Raw genomic sequence first — 22,317 nt, forward strand, 5'->3', positions numbered from 1 at the left:
TCTCCGTTTAGCTAAACTAAGATCAAGCAAAAAGTTAAGTATATTTTCTGCATACCACCCTAAGTGTCTGGTGGCGATGCAAATTGGTAGTTTTAAGGGTTGGTAACGCGACATAAGATTAATTTCCGTAAATTAATGTCAAATAGATTGTATTGGATCGTTTTTATAGGTTTTAACGGAGTCTGGGCCTTTTTAGAAAAAAGCGCTTCGGATCGCAAAAGTTCGGTAACCGCTTACTGACCTTACTCCGACTTGCTGCTACTCTTTCCATACTATTTATACTGTTTATATTGATTACTATTCTGTTAAATGTATAAAAACAATAACAAATTCGATTTTGACTTTTATTAAACATTTTTGTCGCCATTTTTACCGAGAATTGCCTTCTTCGTGGAGTAATTTTCGAGAGAAATTCTCTCGTCCATTGTTACGTCACAAACACGAAAAAGATAAACATAGATCAGCTAAGAATCACTGATTATACTTTCTGCATACCACTTAAGTTTTTTGCATGATCTCCGTTTAGCTAAACTAAGATCAAGCAAAAAGTTAAGTATACTTTCTGCATACCACCCTTAGGGTTAACTTTCAAAATAACTAAACTGACCTAATAAACTGGAATAGTTGGTGTAGATTTTAAAATAAACAGCTAAACCTTCTAAAATCAGTGAGCGCCTATCTTTTACAATGGAGACCAAGCGAAATGGGAACGGTGTTGGTGGTCACGTGAATAGAAAAAAATGTATATATCACGGTTTCGGGCAGTTGCGCGTTCTACTTTTTGAGCACGATAGTGGTCATATGAAATCAAATGATAAAATATATACACAAATAGCGTGTTTGAGCCGAAGCGTAGACGAGTGCTTTTTTCCTATCGTTATCTTTCGCATAAAATCTGCATTTTTCTTTTTAGTTTACCGCTCGCACTAATCATTATGCAGCCGCCACAATATGAATAGTATTAACTTCCAACATTATCTATAATAATTACTGCATAATTACTGTTTATCCAAATTTACAAAAACAAACGTTTACAAGTCAACACAAGCTGTAAGGGTTGTAGAATGCGTATTTATACATATTCTTTACCAAACCTTCAATCTTTATACGTCTTTTCATGAGGGTTAATTAATACTATGTTGGTTAGTTTATACCGTGCTCATGCATAAGATCATTGATCTCTTGTTTTTATATCTGTGTTCGCAATGACTTGCCAATTGTTTGTTGGGGGATTACCCGAACGTAAAACTTCACTTTTGCAAAAACGGTTCCGCTTTCCTTGTAGCATTTAGCTTGTAGGTTATTTGACAATGTTATGTTGTTTTGGTAATATTATCAATAAAATGAGAAGAAAGTTTATTTGTGTTCTTTTATTAAATAATAAATTAATGGATTAAAATTATAAAATACAAACTTTTGCACTGGAAATCAGACTTGTATCTGTGTCCAGTGTAAAGTTGCGGTATTAGTTTGGCTCTAAGTAACATTTTTCTCAGTAAACATATTTTTGTTACACTTTTTCCACAGAAGGTATAGAAGATATTAACATTTTAAACTATGTCTCAGCAAAGCTTTTGCGATGAATTAAGAGAAAAGTCTAGCAAGGCTCATGCAAAATCGGATAAATTAATGAATGTAAAGCTTGCTGTGGCTCTCACAGACACCTCACTTTATAGTCAAGTCCTTGGCGATTTTTACGCCGTCTTTAATGCAATTGAAAATGGAATTATAGAAAATGAAGAAAATGAATACATAAAGCAGCTATGGCATCCAGCATTTGGAAGAGTGAGCTTCTTTGAAAGGGATCTGGAATTTTATCTTGGTTCACAATGGAAAAGACTTCTTACACCCAGTGATGCTGCTATGGAATATGTTTCTCATATTGAAGATATTACAGAAAATGAACCAATACTACTTGTTGCTTATGTACATACAATGTACTTGGCAATATTTAGTGGTGGTTTCATTTTGAAAAAAATAATTAAAACTACTTTGAATTTAAACGAGTCTGAAGGTGTCAATATATTTGACACAGCAGAAGGAGAGTCTCGGTTGAAGTTAAAACAACTTATCAAGACGAGAATCAATGCCATGGATTTTGATAGAAGTACAAAGGATTTGATTATTCAAGAAAAACTTGATATTTTTGCTAAAAATAATCAAATTGTTTCCAATCTCAAACCTAAAATAAGCTCATTTAAACGTTTGTTGTTGTTAGTTTGTTTGGTTCTTGTTGTTCTTTGTGTTTTGGGGTATGCATTGTTAAAAATGTTTCGGTTTGTTTGGGATAGGTAAAAGGTTACTAATAAAAAGTAGAAAATATTTTAGAAATATTATAAATAGATGCATAATTAAATACAGATCTTCGGGTCAGTTCCAATACAAACGTTACAGCTCATGTATATGATATGATTGTCTTCATTTTTAAACGTTTCAGTTCAAAAACCAAAACCATCTTCAGTTGTCTAGGAAAATGAACAAATAAGGACAAAAGTATCACATATATTAGGGTATAAGCTGTAATAGGCATATTTTTAATAGTTTATTTTAATCCCTGTTTATCTCAGCTGAACAATTGGCAGGAAATTGGTTATAACCTGGGTTGACAACTAATTATTTAAAAGTATTCTGTGTCGTACGTTAAATAATGGCAACTATTATTTCCTCAATGTATACATCCCATAAACCAATAGCTTCCACACTTGGTTATATGGTGTGTAAGTGGCTGGTGTGTTAGTGAAAATGTGATTTTAAGTTTTTCTTAATTGGTGCATACAACATTGCCTTCTTTGGTAATTTGATTGATTGACTTTATATTTAAAGACTTACTTATATTTTTTAAAGATAAACGTAATTAATGTTTTCTTGAGTTTGAGATGCAAAAATTATCATAGGTTTGGGAAAACAAGATTGATGAAATGTATATACTGCTAGTTCTTTACATCAGTTAACAATATGACATAATGAAGATGGTATTAAGCTTTGCGACAAATATAATTGTGCATGTCAAAATCTGCTTAAAAAGAGTTTTTATGTTTTTATTTAGGAACTATTTGTGTATGAGCAAAAACTAGTCATAAATACTGTTTAATCTAGTAAACTGTTTCAAATAAAATGAACAAACAAAACTCGGAAGATGTCATGCCAACCAACAGTGTGGTACAAGCATTACTTACAGGTTGGTTTGGTTTTTTAATTTGTAATAATTTGATCACTTAACCTGACTTTTTCAATGATTTTTCTTTTATGTAAATAGGTTTGCCGTACCCTTTTTGATAAAACCTTGTACTAAGTAAGTAAGCTTATATTATGTGTGGGTGGTAACAATTATCTTTGACCTTAAAACTTTGTAAACATGGTAGATTTTTTTTGAAAATTAAACCTAACCACCTTTGTGATTATAAAATAGACAAATATTAGTGGGTTTAGCAGCAACATTTTTATCTGAAACTTTTTATCACATAGTTTTTACCCACAATGTTTATTTAACAACTGTCTTTTTTGACAGGGTTTATCTCTTTGTTGTTTTTGATTAATTTGATCTTCTCCCGTATTTGAAGAGATAAATAAAAGTTGTTTCTGTAACCTCACCAAACACCACTCTTGTTTTAAAGTAGTATTACTCTTGCATTATTAGATTTATATCAAGTTACAATGGCTTATGCATATTGGAAGAGTGGAAAAATGGAGGATAAGGCCGTGTTCGATCTTTTCTTTAGAAAAAATCCTTTTAAGGGAGAGTTTGCAATATTTGCTGGCTTGAGTGAATGTCTCAAGTTTTTGAGCAATTTTAGATTTTCTGATTCAGGTTTGTTTAATTCAAATATAATATATATATATTTCAATAGGCGTCATATCATTAAGAATTTTGGTGAAAGCAGATGTGACCAGGTTTATATTTGTTATGTTTTAGGTTATGACAGATAAACAAACAATTATGTCAGATAAACAAACAATATTGCTACTAAACAGACAATTTTATCCCATTTTAAACAATGTAGATGGCAAAAACCACCTAATTCTGTCCCAGAAGTAGTGCTGTTTTATGTCCGTTACTAAATAGTTGAGATCCACATGTGCATCATGATAACAATTATTTAACCTGTCAATTAATTAGGACATACTAGCAATTCACACGGCAATTATTTGTGTCATAATAGCAGTTCTAACCTTGAATATTTAGTCTGCAGAACTTTGAAAACAAGTTTAAACGTTTGCAATCAAGTAAAGGACTGTCACACTCGCGTCTAAGATTAATACTTCGTACCAGCATTAACACAACAAGCATGTAAATGTATTTTACTTATATTCAGCAAAATAAATAAAACTAGGGACTCTAGTTTAGGGAGGCCAGACCCATTTTGCCACCCTAGCTTGGTGTGCCACCACTCCAGTACCCTTGGCTATGGTGCACTTGTATATTTCTATATTTTGGAGTTTTACTTATTCAAAAAAGATTCATTATTATTATTCGAGTATGTTAGTGTAAAGAATCTTCTTGTACAGACATCAATTATCTGAAACAAATTCTTCCTCATGTGGATCCACAATTCTGGGAATATCTGTCAGGCCTGGATGCTTCTCAGGTATATATTAGCAATATTATCCCAACATTGATTGAGTTGCTGTTAGCCTTTGATATTTGATTCTATATTTATGTTATGTGTAGTTGTATTTTCATCTGTAAGATTAATAAGTGATGACAGTTGCCACTCTAAATGTGGTGACAATGTGTTGCATTCATAAACAAAGGACAAACTAGTGTGCCACATCTTGCGTTTTGCAGAAAAATCAGTTGACAATCTTAAAAAACAGAATGAATCTTGCGTAAGGAGGAGTTCTCGCAGTAAGGTCAATGACAGACAAAAATTTGTGTTACGAGTCAATCATTTTAAAAATGGCTACCAACCATAAATATTGGGATTGTACATAAACACAATGTGTTTGCGCACTTGGAAGAGTTTGGTTTTTAGCTTTGATTGCCCAATAAGTTTACTTATTATTTTTAATTATTTTTTAATTCGATTTAAATGGGAACATCTAATCATATAATGTTTGGTAAAATCTAAAGTGTTAAATTGCAGATAAACCCATACCGGTAGTTTGTAAACATAGGGAACTTTATTGATTACGTGACAAATGCAACCTACTTTATCTGTGCTTGTTTTTAGATACAGCAAAATAAAATCTATTTTTAAACTAGGTTGCCGAAACATATGACCTTCCAAATGTTGAGTGTCATGCCACCCCAGACAACCTAACGTGACGCCCATGTTTGTTTCCCAGGTAACAATGTCAGCGATTCCTGAAGGTTATGTTGTTTTTCCAAAAGTTCCACTGATTCGTTTGGAAGGTCCACTTCCTGTTATTCAGTTGTTGGAAACTACTCTGCTCAACCTTGTCAACTATGCAAGGTAATTTTGCTCCAATTATTAAATGTTGATGTATTTCCTATTGTTGAGAAGCTTACTTTTAAGTAAACCATGACTGCGGCTATTTAGTTTTACGACTGTCATAGGTGCGCCAGTAGCGCTATGATGTCATTATAAAGTAAGGCTTGAGAGAATACGTTTCTATTTAGTCAAAAAGAAACCCTAATTAAAATCATACTTAACATAGTTTGGGATTAAACACAGCTTCATGAAGAGTTGACAAGACGAACTGTTTTGTGAAACTCAGTTGCAAGATGTCAAATTCGTAAACAATTGTTATTCCAAAAATATTTCATGCTGTACATACTCAATCTAGAAAGGCTTAATACCTGTTGCTAATGATATGTTTGTCAATGTCACTTATCGATATCGCAGATGATTTTAAATACTGCTACATTACTCTATTACAAATAGTTGTATACTAACAAAATCTATATTTTCATTTAGTAACTTGTATGAGTTGTTCCAATAAAAAAAATAATAAAATTTGCCAAAGGAGCTTTTTTACACCTGGCAACAACACAATATATATAAAATAAAATGCGTAGCTTTGGTATGTTAACCGAAAGGTTAAACAATCCTTGAATTTTCTAATTTGTTTTCAATAGCTTGGTAGCAACAAATGCAGCACGCTTCCGTATAACTGCTGGGGAAAGTGTCCAGTTGCTTGAGTTTGGTTTGCGTCGTGCACAGGGACCTGATGGGGGACTCTCTGCATCAAAATATTGCTATATCGGAGGTGCATATCAATTCCATACGCATTAAGCAATTGTTGTAATATCTGTGGCGTTCTTCACCACGGAAGCAGAATACTTGCCACTGTCTTAACCGAACGCCTATTCATGTTATTTACAAAAATTTATTACTCTTGAGTATGGTATTGTGCCTTGACTGCCTTCCAAAGCAGGCATGCAGCAAATTTGATTTCGCACAGCAATTATGTTGCCATGGTGATGCAAGCTTCATTTTATGGACTGACATTTTCCCCAAGTCACGTGGCACCTTGTGGACAAAGACAGTTGTAAAAAATGCACAGGTGTTCTGTTTCATACACCTTGTGCGGAGAATTTGCCACACATGTAGCTAATATTTACCCTAGTTCTGTGGAAAAGTGGTTAGCGCGCCTGCTTTTACCTCAGTAAAAATGTCTTATCACTTGACCAAAATTGCTCCAACCTGTTCATTCATTATGTGTGGCAGGTTTTGACGGAACAAGTAATGTTCTAGCTGGCAAGTTGTTTGGAATTCCTGTTCGCGGAACACATGCCCATGCTTTTGTTAACAGCTTCAGTTCTTTGGATGAAATCAAAGGAAATGTAAGATTTATTAAAATTGTTATATTTTATATTTAAAAAAAAACTAAATATATTGTTCGAATCACAAAAATTCTAGAGTCATTTATTCAGGTAAAGATTTACATTAAATGTTGGTTTACCAACAACAATTTTTGTATAACGCAGTGTGGTGGGGTAATAACAGTCATATTAGTCGTGTCAACTATGCAAAAACGCCGTTACCAAGTAACATACTTGGTTAATCGTAAGTTGGCATGAGCTGTATGAAACAAAACACCTTTGTTATAAGACTGTCGTTTTCCCGCCACGTAAGAAAAAATCAATTGACATCCATAAACATGAGTGTTCTGTATTAACCAATGCAGAAATTGGTGCTGAATCCTTTAGCAAAGTCAAAGAAAGATCCGCAATTAGGTTTTGTTGAACTGACCAAGTCATATCTGAACAAAATATCTCCAATCTTAAATGTTTTGGAGAATGAGACAAATGAAGGCGAACTAACCGCCTTCCTTTCCTATGCGTTCGCCTTCCCCACTTCATGCTTGTGTTTGCTTGATACTTACTCAGTAATAAAGTAAGTTTATCCTAAAAACTAATTTTATTACCATATAGTTGTTAATTTTATTTATTAAGGTAGGGGTTGAATTTTGTTCCAAAAATACCATGGTTTAGGAATTGTTTTAACAAATAAAATCAAATACTAACATACTGGTTATATTATTCTAAAGTTGTTAGATTTAGATTAAAAAATACAAAAAAAACAAAAATATAAACAAATAAACATACCAAATATCTATGACGTAATTGTATTTATTTAAAACATTTTGGTTTGCCTACCAAAAATTTAATAACATATTTATCTGAGTTTAAATACAACAATGTAGCTACATCACATTTCTTTATTAAAAAACGCTTCTGACTGTACATTTTGAGATTCAATCATGTTTTGTAGTTTTTTTATGTTTTGCATTTTTTTTTGTAAAATATTTATTCAGTTAACTTCAGTGAGGGTGAATGTTAAAATGCACATTTAACACCAAACCATTTATTACTATAGGAGTGGTTTACCAAACTTCTTAGCGGTTGCGCTTGCACTTAATGATTACGGTTATCGTGTGATCGGTGTTCGACTCGATAGTGGTGACCTTGCTTACTTATCAAGGAAATGCAGAGAAGGATTCAATTTAATTGCTGATAAGTAAGTTGTTGGCCTTGGTTTAACAAATGTTAAACAGGATATTCACGAAATATATATACAACTCAGTATGAACTATCTTTACATCAATTATAAAATAGAACTTTAGTTTCCTTTTGATATTTGATGATTAACTTAATGTATGTTTGTTACAAAGCATAATAATATAAAATTGAGAATCACAAGTCGCGCTAACCACAACGCTGAACTTCTTTATTTAACGTATTCTACTGTTGTTCAAATGCAAATTGCACATTCTATTTACAGGTTTGGCTTGCCTTGGATAAAGCAACTTATTATTGTTGCAAGTAATGATATAAATGAGGATACTTTGAGGTCTCTGAAGGAACAGGTAATCAACACTAAAGCACTCAATTTTAATCAACTTACTCACTTTCGTCAATATAAAAAGAATAATCCTATAAAGAGCTTTCCTTTCTGTCTGACTTGTCTTAAATTTAATTGAAACCCCATTTTTTTATTTGTTTTGTAATATTATAATACACGTTTACTAAATTAGATTAGGTTTTCATTACTGATTACACAGATTTTCACACACATGTAGAGTAAATTTTCTAGATAGTAGTTGAATATTCACGCTTACACACATAACTCTTAGTTTCTACCAGCAATAATAATGTATTAAAAAATATATATTTTCAAGCAATGCTTAAATATTTTGCTTTCGGCAGTTTAACCATGATGTCTCATGCTGTATTTTATGTGTTCATGTTTTTTTATGTTGAATGTGTTTTTCTTTTTTCAACTTCCAATAGAAAAGCTGCTAAAATACAATTTTGTCAATTTTGTATTGTTAAAATCATTTCATATCCATGTTTTCATTTTTCACTCTTGGATTTATTTTCACAGGCTTGTTTCGGCAGTTTAGAGGTTAATATGCTGGTAGATCTAATGTGCATGTTCCGAATTATATTTTAATCATATATTCGTGCATGCGTGTGATTGAACGCAATATCTTATTCTGCTGCTATTTCATAATGACCTTGTTTGGATTTGCTTTATTTAAACCACCTCCACTATTTCTTTATTGCTTAAACCCCGAAAACAAAGCTCTACATTTTGCATGTTGTCAAAACATATTCTTAGTTACAACTTACAAGTGTAGGAGGTAGATAAGTAGATTATTAGTATTTTTCACTTTTATGTAATTAAAACAATTCTTATAATAACAATTCTAATTTTTCTAATTATAACTTTTCACTTTCCATCTCATTTTTAGTTGCAATATTTCAAATGATAACAAATAATATCATTGAGATGTAGGATAGATATAATTTAAATTTTTTTGGTATTTTTAATCTTTTTTTTATTCCATATATAAAACATATTATCACAAATATGTTTTTATGGATTTTAAGATTTTCCTAATTTAATATAATTGTATTTAATTCCAATAAAATATGAAGTCCTTTTATCTTTGTAATGCTCCAATTGGTTGTTATTTTTATACTAGAATCATGAAATAAACAGCTTTGGAATTGGAACTCATCTTGTGACCTGCCAGAAACAACCTGCCCTTGGTTGTGTGTTCAAGGTATGTTGCATCAAACTTCATGTTCAATGTTTAAAAATAACTTTAAAATATTGTTCTTTTTCATTTTACGTAATAAAAAAATGCTTTACTTGATATGATAAAACAAAAACAACTCAAACTTAACCTTAAATTGAAAATCATAATTTTAATGTTATTATAGCGTGTAAAACTAATGTGAACCTTTAACACTGATCTCCTGCTTTTCTAGGATGTTTGTAAAGTAATACTAACTTCACCAGAACATTGAATCATTTGTTTACATTTAACAGCTTGTTGAAGTAAATGGTGAACCTCGTATGAAACTGAGTGAAGATGTTGAAAAGATAAATCTTCCTGGAAAGAAAAATGTTTTTCGTCTTTATTCCGAGGATGGACTTGCAATTCTTGATCTAATTCAACTTTGCACAGAGAAACCACCTGCGGTATGGTACTTGTCCCCCTTTTAAAAGTTCAACACATCTTAACTTCTATGTTGATCTTAAAATATTAAATTTAAATTTATTGTTTGAAACTTTCCGTATAGTAAACCATAGTTAACGACTTAACGTGCAGGTGGGTAAAAAAATACTGGTGCGTCATCCATTCAATGAATCAAAGAGAGCATATGTATGTCCACACAAAGTTGAACTCTTGTATACAGATTATTGGGGGGACAATTGTTTGATGCAAAGTTTCTCTACATTGCAAGAAACCAAGTAAGTTTTCGTTTTTAAAAAGGTACTTCCAAACTTATAGAACGAAATAGCTTTTGAAAATATCGTTACAACCACTTAAGTAAAAAAATTGATCTTGCGACAATTCATGGGATTTCCCATACAAAAACTTTTGTTGGTATCTTTAGATAACATTTAATTATATATATATTTTTTAATCAAGTTGGTAATTGGCTTATTTTGCAGACAAATTGCATCAGATTCATTAAAAACTTTAAGGCAAGACATTAAGAGGGAGTTAAACCCAACACCGTACAAGGTTTGTTACCTGTAGTATTTAATGTTTAAGTAGGTGCAACTTACCTTAGGCTCAAAATCCGAATGCTGGTGGTCAGCGCGCATGCCTAAACTCCAAAGGGTATGAGTTCAAGGCTTTTCGCTGCAACCATTGTTGGCGTATGTGTCCTTGGGCAAAACAATTAACAGCAATTGCCCACAAAGTAACATACTTGGTAACTTGTAAGCTGGCACGAGGTGTATGAACACCCGTGTTATAACGGCTCTGTTTCCGGTCACGCGAGGATAAAGTAAGTTACATTCATTCATTCATTCATTGCAAAAAGTCCATCTACTTCATTATATAAAATGTCATAGTTATAGAACGTTGATTTAAACAAGTGTATAAACGATACATATTTGTTGTAGGTGTCAGTGACCAATGAAATGTATCATTTCTTGCATGACTTGTGGTTGAAGCATGCACCCATTGGTGAATTATCATAGATTCACGAAAATCCACATTTAAAAACCTGGTTTTGTTTGTTTACAAAAAAAAATTCAGAACATTTTATGCATGCAAATTTTCTATTTAAAATATTTGTATGAATTAGTGAAGTAGATATTTGTATGATTATGATGTCTTCAATTGTAACTTGAAATCTATATATCTTGGCTTGGCCGACCGTCCGTAATGTTGTTCATTGTTTTTATATACGCAAGAAAAATGTATTTTATGAAATTATACTCAAATTTATATAGTAATAATAAATATATTGATATCGGTAACATTGGAAAATTCTAACTTGATTTAACCTGCTTATAGTAAAGAATAATTAAGCAGTTAAACTTAATGTTTGTAATATTTTTAATGTTCTTATATTTTACAACGTTCACTCGAAATAATTTCAAATGTCTCGATTTAAGTTCATAATGTGTGCAGACGTAACACGTAACGACATTAAATAAAATAACGGTAATAAAAACTACCGGGTGCGTAAATTTTACTGAGCTGTGTGAACACAGTTAACTGGCAGTTGTGTAAGATTTACGTCTAAACTGATATTTTTCAGACGAGACGCTTGTTTAGAAGGGCATTTGCATGGTCGTTAGAAATACGCAGAGGTGACCTGCAACGTAATGTTAAATAAAACTGTTTGAACGTGTCATATGCTAGCTATTTTAAGTTCGGGCTTATATATAGCAACCTTGATCTGATTAAGTTATTGTTAAGTTATTAAAGCAAGCATGAGTAGTGTGATCAGTAATTTGACAGCGTTTGTCGTTCTAGGATGTCTTTTGACATCTAAAACTTCAGGAAATAGAACTTACAGAAAAACGCGGCAAATCGATGCTTTCAGTGCACTAAGGCAAAAGCTAGGGGATATAAGTACATTTTTAAAAGACGGAGGTAAGTAACCAATCATGTTACTTACACGACACGTAAATATATTTGACGTATTTGCAGTACAAATGCAATGTTCCCCAAATGAGATGTGCATAGCAGTATCAACAGTGTTCTACAACAGACAAGGCATTACCGATGTTGCAATGAGTAATTTGCAGTTGAACCAACCATGTGGATTGGATATTATTGACGAGAACATCGCAATCCTGTGTACCAATGCTGGTCTTATGTCTTGCGGAAACATTATGTCTGTGGTAAGATACTCAGATGCATCGTAACCGCTTAAGTACAACGATTCTAATAGGCGTATGTGTTTAAGAAAACGGACACGCATATTTAGTACTGTGGGTTAAGATAAGACATTCATTCATTCTCTCTTTTGTTCTATTTGGCATTAAACGAAGAATATTTACAGAATTGTATTACTGCACCCCGCGACCCTAAATAAGAGAGTTGTTAAAAGTTCAGGTCTTCAAGAAATATATACGATTTTGGTACTAACGGTATCCCCGTAGTACTGAATTTAAAAAAGCAAAGATTACATATATTCGGCGACCGGCGTGGTTGTGATGTTATTATTATCACTATCGTTGTTTTTCTTACAGAATGACACCCACGTAACGTATACAAACAGTCTCACAAGTAATTCAGTTGTAGACAACCTATATCCTAGCGTTGTGTTTGGTGATCAATGGGGTGAGCACGTAATTGAATGGGACTGCACATACCCTATCAACTACTTGGTTTCCCTCACATCAAGTTATGTAGAAGAAGAATATCGTTATTTGTGAGTAATCTTACTTAATGTAAAGCTCCACAAAAAAGGTTTATTCAAATTACTACCAGTTCAAGGCTTGTCGCCGCTACCATTGTGCGTGTACGTGTCATTGGGCAAGATATTTAACCGCAATTGCTGTAACCCAGTTGTAATTAATGGGTTGTCTGAATTATCAGACATGCACATACAGTATGTGGTAACTCGCCACCGCTATTATGGACGTATGTGTGTCCTTGGGCACGAAGTGTAAGAAAGAGAACACCCGTGGTATAACAACTGTCGCTTTCCCGCTGCGCGAGGATAAAGCAAGTTACATTTATTTATTTAAGCCTCTTACAAAGAAAGTTTATGCAAATTATCGTTTCAGTCAAATTCGTCGCTTAATAATCGACACAAGTCTTTCCGGTACTGGTTTCGGGGTTTTCCCCATCGCAATGTTCCTTTATAAAGATGAGAAATATGATGTTGTTCATCCGGGACCACCTCAACTAGGGATGGATCAAACGTATGTTCGTGGTCGTATTTATATAAAAGTATTCGTGGCTTTAGAAGCAGTCACGCTTTTATCTGACAATATTTATTTAAGTATAGTTTTACACTCGCAGCGACTGCGTCGTTTTATTGCTAATTCCTTTATATCTTTGTTATTTTAATTAACCTGATCCTTGCTATACTGTATTCAAGGGGATGATAAATAAATTTATATCATGCTATATAATTAGACGATATATAAATAGACCATGCTTCTATGACTTACACAAAAGAACGTTGTAACCCAGATTGTTTTGTAAATACTTTTGTTTTTTACTTTTATTCACATACCCAATTACATTTGCAGATTATACATTGGAATATCCCTAATAGATGGTCCTGATTCAGCTGTTATTAACGTGGGAGAATGCTGGGCAACCCCAACGAATAACACGGAAGACCAAACTTTATACAACCTGATTTTAAACGAGTGAGTCCTATCTTCTATTTTAACCTATTTACATTTAACAAGGCCCTTTTAGAGTCGCAAGTCTCCGTTTATATAATTCTGTACATTCTTTATTTAATATTGTACGTACTTCGTTTAAAGAAAAAAAAATACTGTCCCATCTTACCCCAGCCTATACCTTCGTTTTTATCTTTTTTAAACTGACGTTCCGATATATTTTGCATTTATTTTTAGCTAATTCAAACTACATGTGTTAGTTTTTGTCTTTTTAAGAACACGTGCATTATGTGAATATATTGAAACAAATTACCAGTTGCCCAGCTAATGATGCCGACCGTGTTCAAGTGGAGACCGCTACGCCTCAACGCCACTTCCAATGGAATTCCCCGGTTTTTAAATTCACTGTCAGTTCCAGAGTTTATATACATTGTTACGTCACAGTCTGTTTTACCAACATGCAAGAATGCGCAAAGGTTTGTGTTTGACCATCTAAACTCCTAAAGTCAGCTAAACCCGGCTCGGTGGTAAAGTGGTGCGCCAGCTTTCAACCCAGAATGTTCAGGGCTCGTCGCTGATATCACTATTGGTACATGCGTCTTTGGCAAGACTTAACGGTAATTGCTTAAAACTTGGTGGTCACTAATAGGCTGTGAAAATTATCTGCCACACATGAAAAAATCAAACACCAAACGTTTTAACTTACTTTATCCTTTCGTGGCCGTAACACGACAGTCGTTAAACTGGGGTGTTATGTTTCAAACACCCCGTGCCAGCTTACCAGTTACCATGTATGTTACTTTGTAGGTGATTATTTTTTGGGGGATTTTTTTATATGTGATTGATAAGTTAGACAGCCCATTAGTGACCACTGGATTGGAGCAATTGCCGTTAAGTGTCTTGCCCAAAGACACATACGCCTACATTGGTAGCAGCGACAAGCCTTAAATCCAGTTGGGTTAGAGGCAGGGAAGCTAACCAGCAACTCTGTTTCACGGCGCCGGACATTTTGGTGTTTCACTTGCTACCTCGTAGGTTGTACACCCAGTTTAGTTTAGTTGGTGCTGTTTTCACGACCATTCCCACGAGTCCCATTAACCTTTGATAATTGTTTAAAAACGATCAAGATATTTGAATATAGTAGGGTGGGGGAAGATGGGACACCTTTTTATTCTATTCTCTCGTCCCAATTAGTAAAAAGATAGTAAACGAAGAACATTCAAAGAATTATAAAACCGTATTCTCATGACTCCCATGGACCTTTGTTAATTGTTTAAAACACGATCAGGATATTTGGATATTAAGTGCTAAAGGTGTTCCATCTTCCCCCATCCTGATATATGTTTGTTGATATCCATTGTTTTACTTTGTTAAACCTAAATAAAATAAGTTAGTTCATCACACCCGCAAAGTTACATATGTGGTAATATATAAGCGGTCACGAGGTGCAAGAAACAGCTAGACCACCTGCTGTTATAATAACGACGACTGTCGTTCTCCCGCTACGCGAGGATAAAGTAAGTTACATTCATTCATATTTTGTATATAGACAACGAGTTGTGAAGATCGTAGTCGTAATAAAAGATGGATTGATGACGCAACAAACGAAGTGGCTTCAGATCAAGCATTGCTGTCTGTTGGGCCCGTTTATTTGAATGAGGATGTCAAAATAATCGATTCATATTTACCTTTCAGCGGGACTAACAAACCAAATCGTGATGTAATTAATCAAGGCGATCAAAAAGGTAAAATCAAAATGTTCTGTTTGCTGTTAAAATATGATGATGGTATGATTCATTTACTTTAAATGCAGATGCAATCAACTGGTTTTTCATAATAGCAGTATGCATTGTGTCATCATTGATCACAGCAGGCGTTATTATTATGTTCATTATACGAAGATTCAAGCACGAACAATACGCCGTTGAAACTTAAATTATTTCACATTTTGTAACTTATTTAGCAAACTATAATGTAAGTGAAGTTGCCATTACGTTCATAACCTATATTTTTATATTACGTTTTTTTCGTAGTAAACCGATGACATCGTTATGATGTCATAATAAACACACACAAAAATTCACTGATGTTTTTATCGCAAGCATTAGATTAGAAGACATGACCTACCCTTTTATTTATTTGAAGTCTCGATACATGGACAAACATGGTTCAATTCGCGAAATTGTTATATACGCATGTGTCTAAATATTTAAATCCATTCAAGCATAGTTTTATCAGCAGCGTGTGTGTATAACGACTGTCGTTTTGTTGCTAATTCCCTTCTCTTAGTTGTTTAACCTGGTCTTCGTTACCATATTCAAAAAAATAAATAAAAAATATAATAATTGTCATTATTTGTTAACGGCTAATATAAATATTTAATATATATTATCTACGCTTCCTAAATTGTACATTTGACAAACATTAAAAAGTATAACACACCGAATGAATTTTGCAGCAATTAGATGTAGTGGGGTGGGGAAGATGGGACACCTTTTTATTCTATTTTATCGTCCCAATCGGTAGTAAACAAAGAACATTCAAAGAATTATAAAACCGTATTCCCACGACTCACATAGACCGTTGTTAATTGTATAAAACACGATCAGGATATCTGGATATTATGTGCTAAAGGTGTCCCATCTTTCCCCGCCATACTATTATTAGTTCGAGCGATACATGTCATATTTAATACGATAAACCCAGTGTATAGTTGTTGCTGGCCTTATAATGATGCTTGTCATTTGACGAGTGTCAGAATTACAGGGAAGACCAATTACGTCGCGTTATATGCACAGTGGTGACGTGAATTACGCAGCAAGTAAAATAATGACGTGTCAGCAAAGCTCTCGGTAACATTTAAAGACCACTTGTAGAATTGAAATTAGTAGCATTGGAAATAACTGTTGATGCAAGAAGCTTGGTTAAGTTGTGCCTGTGTACGTAAATAATGGACATTATTGTCGTTTCGGTTTGAGATGATAAATGACTATGTTTATGAATATTTACCTGAGTTGGCTGCAGCAGCGTATGCATCCCGGATATCATTGTCTACGTTTATTCCTGGTAAAATATAAACATTGAAATCTAACACATAATAACAACATTAAACATATCTACTGTATTGCAGTTTTCCCTTTAAGATATAATTCATACGTAAACCTTTATATTTGCATATACTTACCGATTATAATATAACCAATGATCATCAAAATAAACATCAGGCATGCTAGCAATGTGAAAATTGCCATCAGAATCCTACACCACATGCATTCGCCGTCTTTATCTGCTGAAAATACTTTACTTTTAGTATTCAATTTTAAAGTAGCAGTATTCATTAAATTAAATTCACTTACATCTCCCGTTGTTATTCTTGTTCACATCAGCTACTGGAAAAGCTCTTGGTTCACCAAAAGAAGTTTCAGCTGGACCGTCAATAGTAGTTGATATAACCGCTGCACGACTTGCTCGACGTGATGTTCTTTTATAGGAAAGTAAGATGGACTTAATTAGGCGTTTGGTAGTAAACAAAGAATATTTACAGCATTATATAACCTCACGGCTTTAAAAAAAAACACAAAAAACACGAAGTGTGGATTTTTGGTGCTGACTGTATCCCATCTTACCCCAGCCTACTACATAATAAAACGTTTAGTTGTTTTTTACCCTTTACTGTCAAGATCCCACTCATCATCGTCCCATTCCACATCTGAATCCTCATTGAATTGCTCATTCATTTGACTGGGAGGTTGACCTGTCGCTGTAAAACACAATTGCTTTCACTGTAAAATTATAATTATGTCGCACGCCATCCACGCTGAACTCATGAAATCGGCATTTCCAAAGTTCGCAAAATATTCTCATGGCCTTACTTACAAAATATTGTTTGATTCCTCTCAGGTGTTGAATGGCTGCTTTTACGTCTGGACGAGCTACGGCTGCTTTGACGACGTGAGTCTGTCTCTTCAACGAACACGACTGTAAAGGAAACATATTACATAAATTATATCTATCTCTTCGAATACAGTAGTAAAGATCAGATTAATTAAAACGATGAAGAGAAGTAATAACACATCATCTGTTATATACACGCTGCGTGTGTGAGATAAAATAACCTACGAACGTTGTGGATATAGATGCTATTCACTTATAACTTATATATAGTAAAGTGGGGGAAAATGGAACACCTTTTCATTCTATTTTCTCGTCCCGTTTGTTAGTAAATAAAGAACATTTACAGAATTATAAAACCGTATCCTTAAGACTCCCATAGACCGTTGTTAAATGTTTAAAACCCGATAAGAATATTTAGATATTATGTGTTAAAGGTGTCCCGTCTTCCCCCACTCTATATACGGAACCCGAATCAAACGGTGTTTAGCGTTAAGAAGAAAAAAAAAGGTTGCGTAAAAATTGATTATTTATTGCTGGAAATCTTGAAAACTTGACAATTTACCAGAAGCGCGTTTTTTCTTCATGTCGACTGTGCTGTAAAGCTTTGATGGTGATTCCTTTGGAGTGACGTAGGGCAATGTTTGAGTAGATGAAAGTTTTTCATTGGTGGTTACTGGCACCGGATCGGGTATTACATCATAATCAGCAGTTCCTAACAACTTTTTTTAATAGAAAAAAACAGTTAAGGTTTCTAATGTTGATTATGATAAAACAATTCTTACCTCTTCACCATTGGAAGCAACCTCATCGTAATCTGACCCCGAGTCCGACCTTACAGGGGAAGTATGTGGAACATAAGGGGGAGGCGGAAGAATCACTTCACGGTGGGAGCTAGATCTTCTATCAAGAGTCCTGTTCACCGTAATTAATGTCACTTATAAAAGTCAGTAGGATACGTCAATAAGTATAACGTAAAGTGTAAACAAAGCTTATTTGCAGAATCACATAAAGACATGGTTCTCTAAAGTTTTTTTTAGTTTTAAAACACGATCAAGAATGGTGGGTATTAGGTGTTAACGGTATCCAATCTTATTCCGCAGTTCTATATGTGTGCTTAGTACTCGCATACAATTTACAATAATAGGCAAATAGTTTTAATTACTTTGATTTTGCAGCATGGTCCACTGATACGATGTATCCGTTGTTATATCCACGTTTGTCCAAACTTTTAGAGTAATTTTGATAAAATGGCGTCCTGCTTCTGGAAAAGTTAAGTTGGAAAATGAATATTCAGCATCAATCTTATATTTATAATTACTGCATCGTCTTACTTTGTATCTTCATAATATCCATGCGATGTCGCGGCCGGTGAACTTAGTTTTCGTTTGGAATTAATAATAATAGGCGGCCAGTTCCTTGCACTTGCTTTGTTGTTGGCTTCACTATGGTGAGTATATTTCTGCAATCAAATTATAAACGAGTTGATGTACAACTGATTCATGACAATTTTAATGAAAATACAGTACTGTGGGCGAGTAAGATATTTTAGAGTACAGAGTATGCGATTAAATAGTTCTGATGGTATTTGTTTACTAACAAATGCAACTATAAAAGAAAACTAAAACATGATTCATCTTACGCCATTCTGTATAGTATAGTAAATAATTTATTGTCAACACCTGTGTTTTGGTTGATCTTTTTAAAACGACTTTCAAAACCTATAGTTACACTTGCTTGATCCATATTATACCATGTGATGCGCACGTACGATAATAACTAAACGATTTCTTGGAAAATTACTTACGGGTGCAGTTCGTGCGGATGAGCTTCTGTATTGTTGAAATGTGGTGTGCGTAGGTGAGGTTTCATTTCGTTTCATTTCCAAGGATATTTCCTCCTATTCGTATTATGGTCAGGTATTATTTAGTAACAGTGGGGTAAGATGGAACATGTTTTTATAAGGTATAGTTAACAAAAATGTTCACCGAATAAATTACTACAAGCATATACTCACAACTTTATTAAAAAAACGTTGTAAATTGTTAAAATATACGATTAGAAATGGGGTTTAGATACTAACATGGTACAATCTTATATAGATTGATTGGTATCAACGATATGGTGCCAATAAAAGCTTTCATTCCTGTTAAAATAAAATCACCTTGTCTCTTGTGGAAGAACTTCGTAACTTCTGCCGTTCAGTTGAATGATTTCTTGCTTCGACATTTCGGTTAAATTTAGTAGGGACCTGCACAAACATAACTTTTTTATTTATCTATTCAAAAATATATAGGAGATCATATCATTTAAAAAACGAAGAGAAGGGAATTAACAAAAATTTTCATTCTCGTTTCTCATCGCATTTGGTAAACAAATAATCTTTACAGAATAATAACCGTATCCTCACGATTTTAAAACAACATTGTTAACTGTACAAAACACAATTAATTAAAACGGGATTGACTGCTAACTGTACCCATCTTTATCCACAGATCTGTACTATACAATATGCTTTAAATTTCTTGATGTACTGGAGTTGACTTGGGCGAGGAATAAACTCCCTCATCGCCTTGTTTTGGTAAATCTATTGAAGATGATCTGTTTTTCAGATTTTTTAACTCCGCGTAGATATCATCAAGCTCATGTATCGCTTTGTCCAACTGCGAGGTATCGACGTCCATGTCAAGAGAAGCCATTTCATCGATGGATTTTACCGGCAGCAGTCAAAACAAAATTATCGCTAACTCAGAAAATCACAACAATATATAAATACATTATATTGTTTATTTATGTTGCGGTGTGTCGTAATTTCGGCACCTCATTTGCATTTACGTTAGCTGTAAGCAAATGTTAAGGAACTAGTACAACTGTAGTGCAGCTGAGTGCTGGCAGTGCTAAATACAACATATGAGAAAAAAGTATACCCTGTTATTTCTTAAACCTCCTAGACAATAAAAGCTTTCCCTTAGTTATTTTTACCAAATCGAGTGTTAATGCAAGCTAGAACTTTATTTTGAATGCTTATTCTTATAGTGTTGCTTGCTTAAATTATACAATTACACTGCGTACATGCTTTATGTTCTTCGTTGAACCATTGATGTAACTGCTTACTGAATATAAATGTTACGTCACAGCAATCAAATGACGTTTATACGAATAAATTTGGCGGATGTTATCGATGTTACGTTTCGTTTGATATTTAATTACAGGGCACATTTGTTGCAATGAACTAACGTATCTATACAAATAAAAGGGTGGTATTGTATATAAGTGACTCGAAATCAGAGATTAATTTAACTCTTTCGCCAAATAACTGACGAAAAATAAAAAATCGTTTTTTTAAATAAAACAAACACATGGTTCCAGATAAATAATGTGAAACAGTATTATGTTAATGTAAAACAGTAACATAAAAGAGCAAGCACAACATGCCTCTTTCACCGGTGTGGCATTGTGGTTATACGGGCGCTTGTCTGATAAGCTCAGAGGTATTTGAATCAAGGCTCGATGTTGCTGCCAAGTGGGCGTATTTGTCCTTGGGTAAGTTCCAACGGCAATCGATACAATGCATCGGTCTTTTATAGGTTGTTAAACTTGTCAGAAATACATTGAAACGTATAAAAAAAATGTATATTTGCTGCAAAGTTGCATAACTTAGTAAGCGGACACAATGTGTGCGAAACAGAACAACTGTGTTATAACGACTTCATTCATTCATTCATTCATTCATTCATTCATTCATTCATTCATTCATTCATTCATTCATTCATTCATTCATTCATTCATTCATTCATTCATTCATTCATTCATTCATTCATTCATTCATTCATTCATTCATTCATTCATTCATTCATTCATTCATTCGGTATCTAATATATATGATATTATATGTGGCATATCCACAGAAATATAAAAAAGAGTAGTACGCGCAACTGCCCAAAACCGTGATATATTCTTTTTTTTATTCACGTGACCGCCAACTCCGTCTCCATTTCGCTTGGTCTCCATTGTAAAAGATAGGCGCATAGTATATTTGGAAGGTTTACCTGTTTATTTTAAAAACTACACCAACTATTCAAGTTATTTAGGCCAGTTAAGTAATTTGGTATAGGTTAACGCTTACAGTTTACCACTTGTTTACGAAATTTAATTATTTAAAAAAATTAATTAAAAATTTCAAACAAACGGTTTGTTAGAAACATATATATATTAGAAAATAGTTGTTTTACACTATATATATCTTTAAATGAAGTCAAAAAACGAAGAAAAACTACATAAAACGTCATCGACTCCATTGACTACAACAGTAAATGGGAAGTGGGAACGACCTGCGAAAGAGAGAGAGTGTATCACCTCTCTCCTTTGCCGACATTAGAGATGCGCGTTCTGTTCTTTTTTTATTTCTGTGGTCATATCGTGATATATTTGTTCCGACCAAAGTTAGTATAGACCAAGTTAGGAAACGGCGCCCGTGTCCGCCATTACGGAGCCCACAGAGCGTGAATCGCCTATACAAATGCATGGTCGGCATGTGTTCATTTAGTTCTTGTAAGCGATACAAAGCTAGAAAACACGTATAGCGGTTGTTTTAACGTTTAAAATATAATTTCTTATATAAATCTTGTTATATAATATTAAATCTAGGAATTAATGTGAAGTAAATTAATATTTTGACTGGTTTTCGGCGTACAGTGTGATTTAACAGGGTACTTTACGTTGGCGATTAAGACAGCAGCAATCAGCTTAGTTTACATAATAGTAGATGATCATACCTACGAATCTACTGACCCATTCTTTACTACATTTATAACCCAACATGAGTGAACATGCAGCTCCAAACTGCTTAAGTACTAGCAGATAAGGTGTTCGCATTTTCCGATTTCATAAGACCCGT

At 33.7% G+C, this 22,317-nt stretch overlaps 4 protein-coding genes across 6 annotated transcripts in view; 3 read left to right on the forward strand and 1 right to left on the reverse strand.

Moving 5' to 3' along the window:
- Positions 1-11,395, forward strand: part of LOC445731 (nicotinate phosphoribosyltransferase-like protein) — a 17,549-nt gene extending 6,154 nt beyond the window's left edge. Inside the window, exons 2-16 of one of the 3 annotated variants that reach the window (XM_009859194.3) lie at positions 3,047-3,178; positions 3,638-3,808; positions 4,507-4,586; positions 5,287-5,414; positions 6,041-6,171; positions 6,633-6,748; positions 7,093-7,301; positions 7,785-7,925; positions 8,190-8,274; positions 8,793-8,813; positions 9,397-9,477; positions 9,747-9,899; positions 10,030-10,172; positions 10,377-10,449; positions 10,836-11,395. In XM_009859194.3, coding sequence (XP_009857496.1) covers positions 3,115-3,178; positions 3,638-3,808; positions 4,507-4,586; positions 5,287-5,414; positions 6,041-6,171; positions 6,633-6,748; positions 7,093-7,301; positions 7,785-7,925; positions 8,190-8,274; positions 8,793-8,813; positions 9,397-9,477; positions 9,747-9,899; positions 10,030-10,172; positions 10,377-10,449; positions 10,836-10,913 — 1,674 coding nt within the window. In that variant the 5' untranslated portion in view covers positions 3,047-3,114 and the 3' untranslated portion in view covers positions 10,914-11,395. 3 annotated transcript variants of the gene reach the window in all.
- Positions 1,558-2,295, forward strand: LOC100185311 (heme oxygenase-like). The gene has a single exon (XM_009859237.2). It carries the CDS (start codon positions 1,558-1,560, stop codon positions 2,293-2,295), a length of 738 nt encoding a protein of 245 aa, XP_009857539.1.
- Positions 11,396-11,529: 134 nt separating the features above from the next.
- LOC100182174 (uromodulin) lies at positions 11,530-15,612 on the forward strand. Its single transcript, XM_002119272.5, has 8 exons — positions 11,530-11,817; positions 11,875-12,068; positions 12,420-12,601; positions 12,960-13,097; positions 13,431-13,553; positions 13,846-14,005; positions 15,079-15,274; positions 15,343-15,612. Exons 1-8 carry the CDS (start codon positions 11,655-11,657, stop codon positions 15,462-15,464), a joined length of 1,278 nt encoding a protein of 425 aa, XP_002119308.1. The 5' UTR covers positions 11,530-11,654; the 3' UTR covers positions 15,465-15,612.
- A 623-nt stretch (positions 15,613-16,235) lies between these two features.
- LOC100175121 lies at positions 16,236-20,119 on the reverse strand. The gene is made up of 13 exons (XM_026840878.1): positions 19,955-20,119; positions 19,585-19,698; positions 19,228-19,320; positions 18,755-18,882; positions 18,586-18,684; positions 18,206-18,335; positions 17,986-18,142; positions 17,406-17,507; positions 17,196-17,289; positions 16,886-17,010; positions 16,714-16,818; positions 16,539-16,592; positions 16,236-16,464 (listed from the first exon to the last, which is right to left on the reverse strand). The coding sequence occupies exons 1-13, from the start codon at positions 20,117-20,119 to the stop codon at positions 16,454-16,456; spliced, it is 1,377 nt and encodes a 458-aa protein (XP_026696679.1). The 3' UTR covers positions 16,236-16,453.
- Positions 20,120-22,317: the final 2,198 nt, after the last annotated feature.

Source organism: Ciona intestinalis, chromosome 2 (assembly GCF_000224145.3).
Source record: "Ciona intestinalis chromosome 2, KH, whole genome shotgun sequence".
Lineage (NCBI taxonomy): Eukaryota > Metazoa > Chordata > Ascidiacea > Phlebobranchia > Cionidae > Ciona > Ciona intestinalis.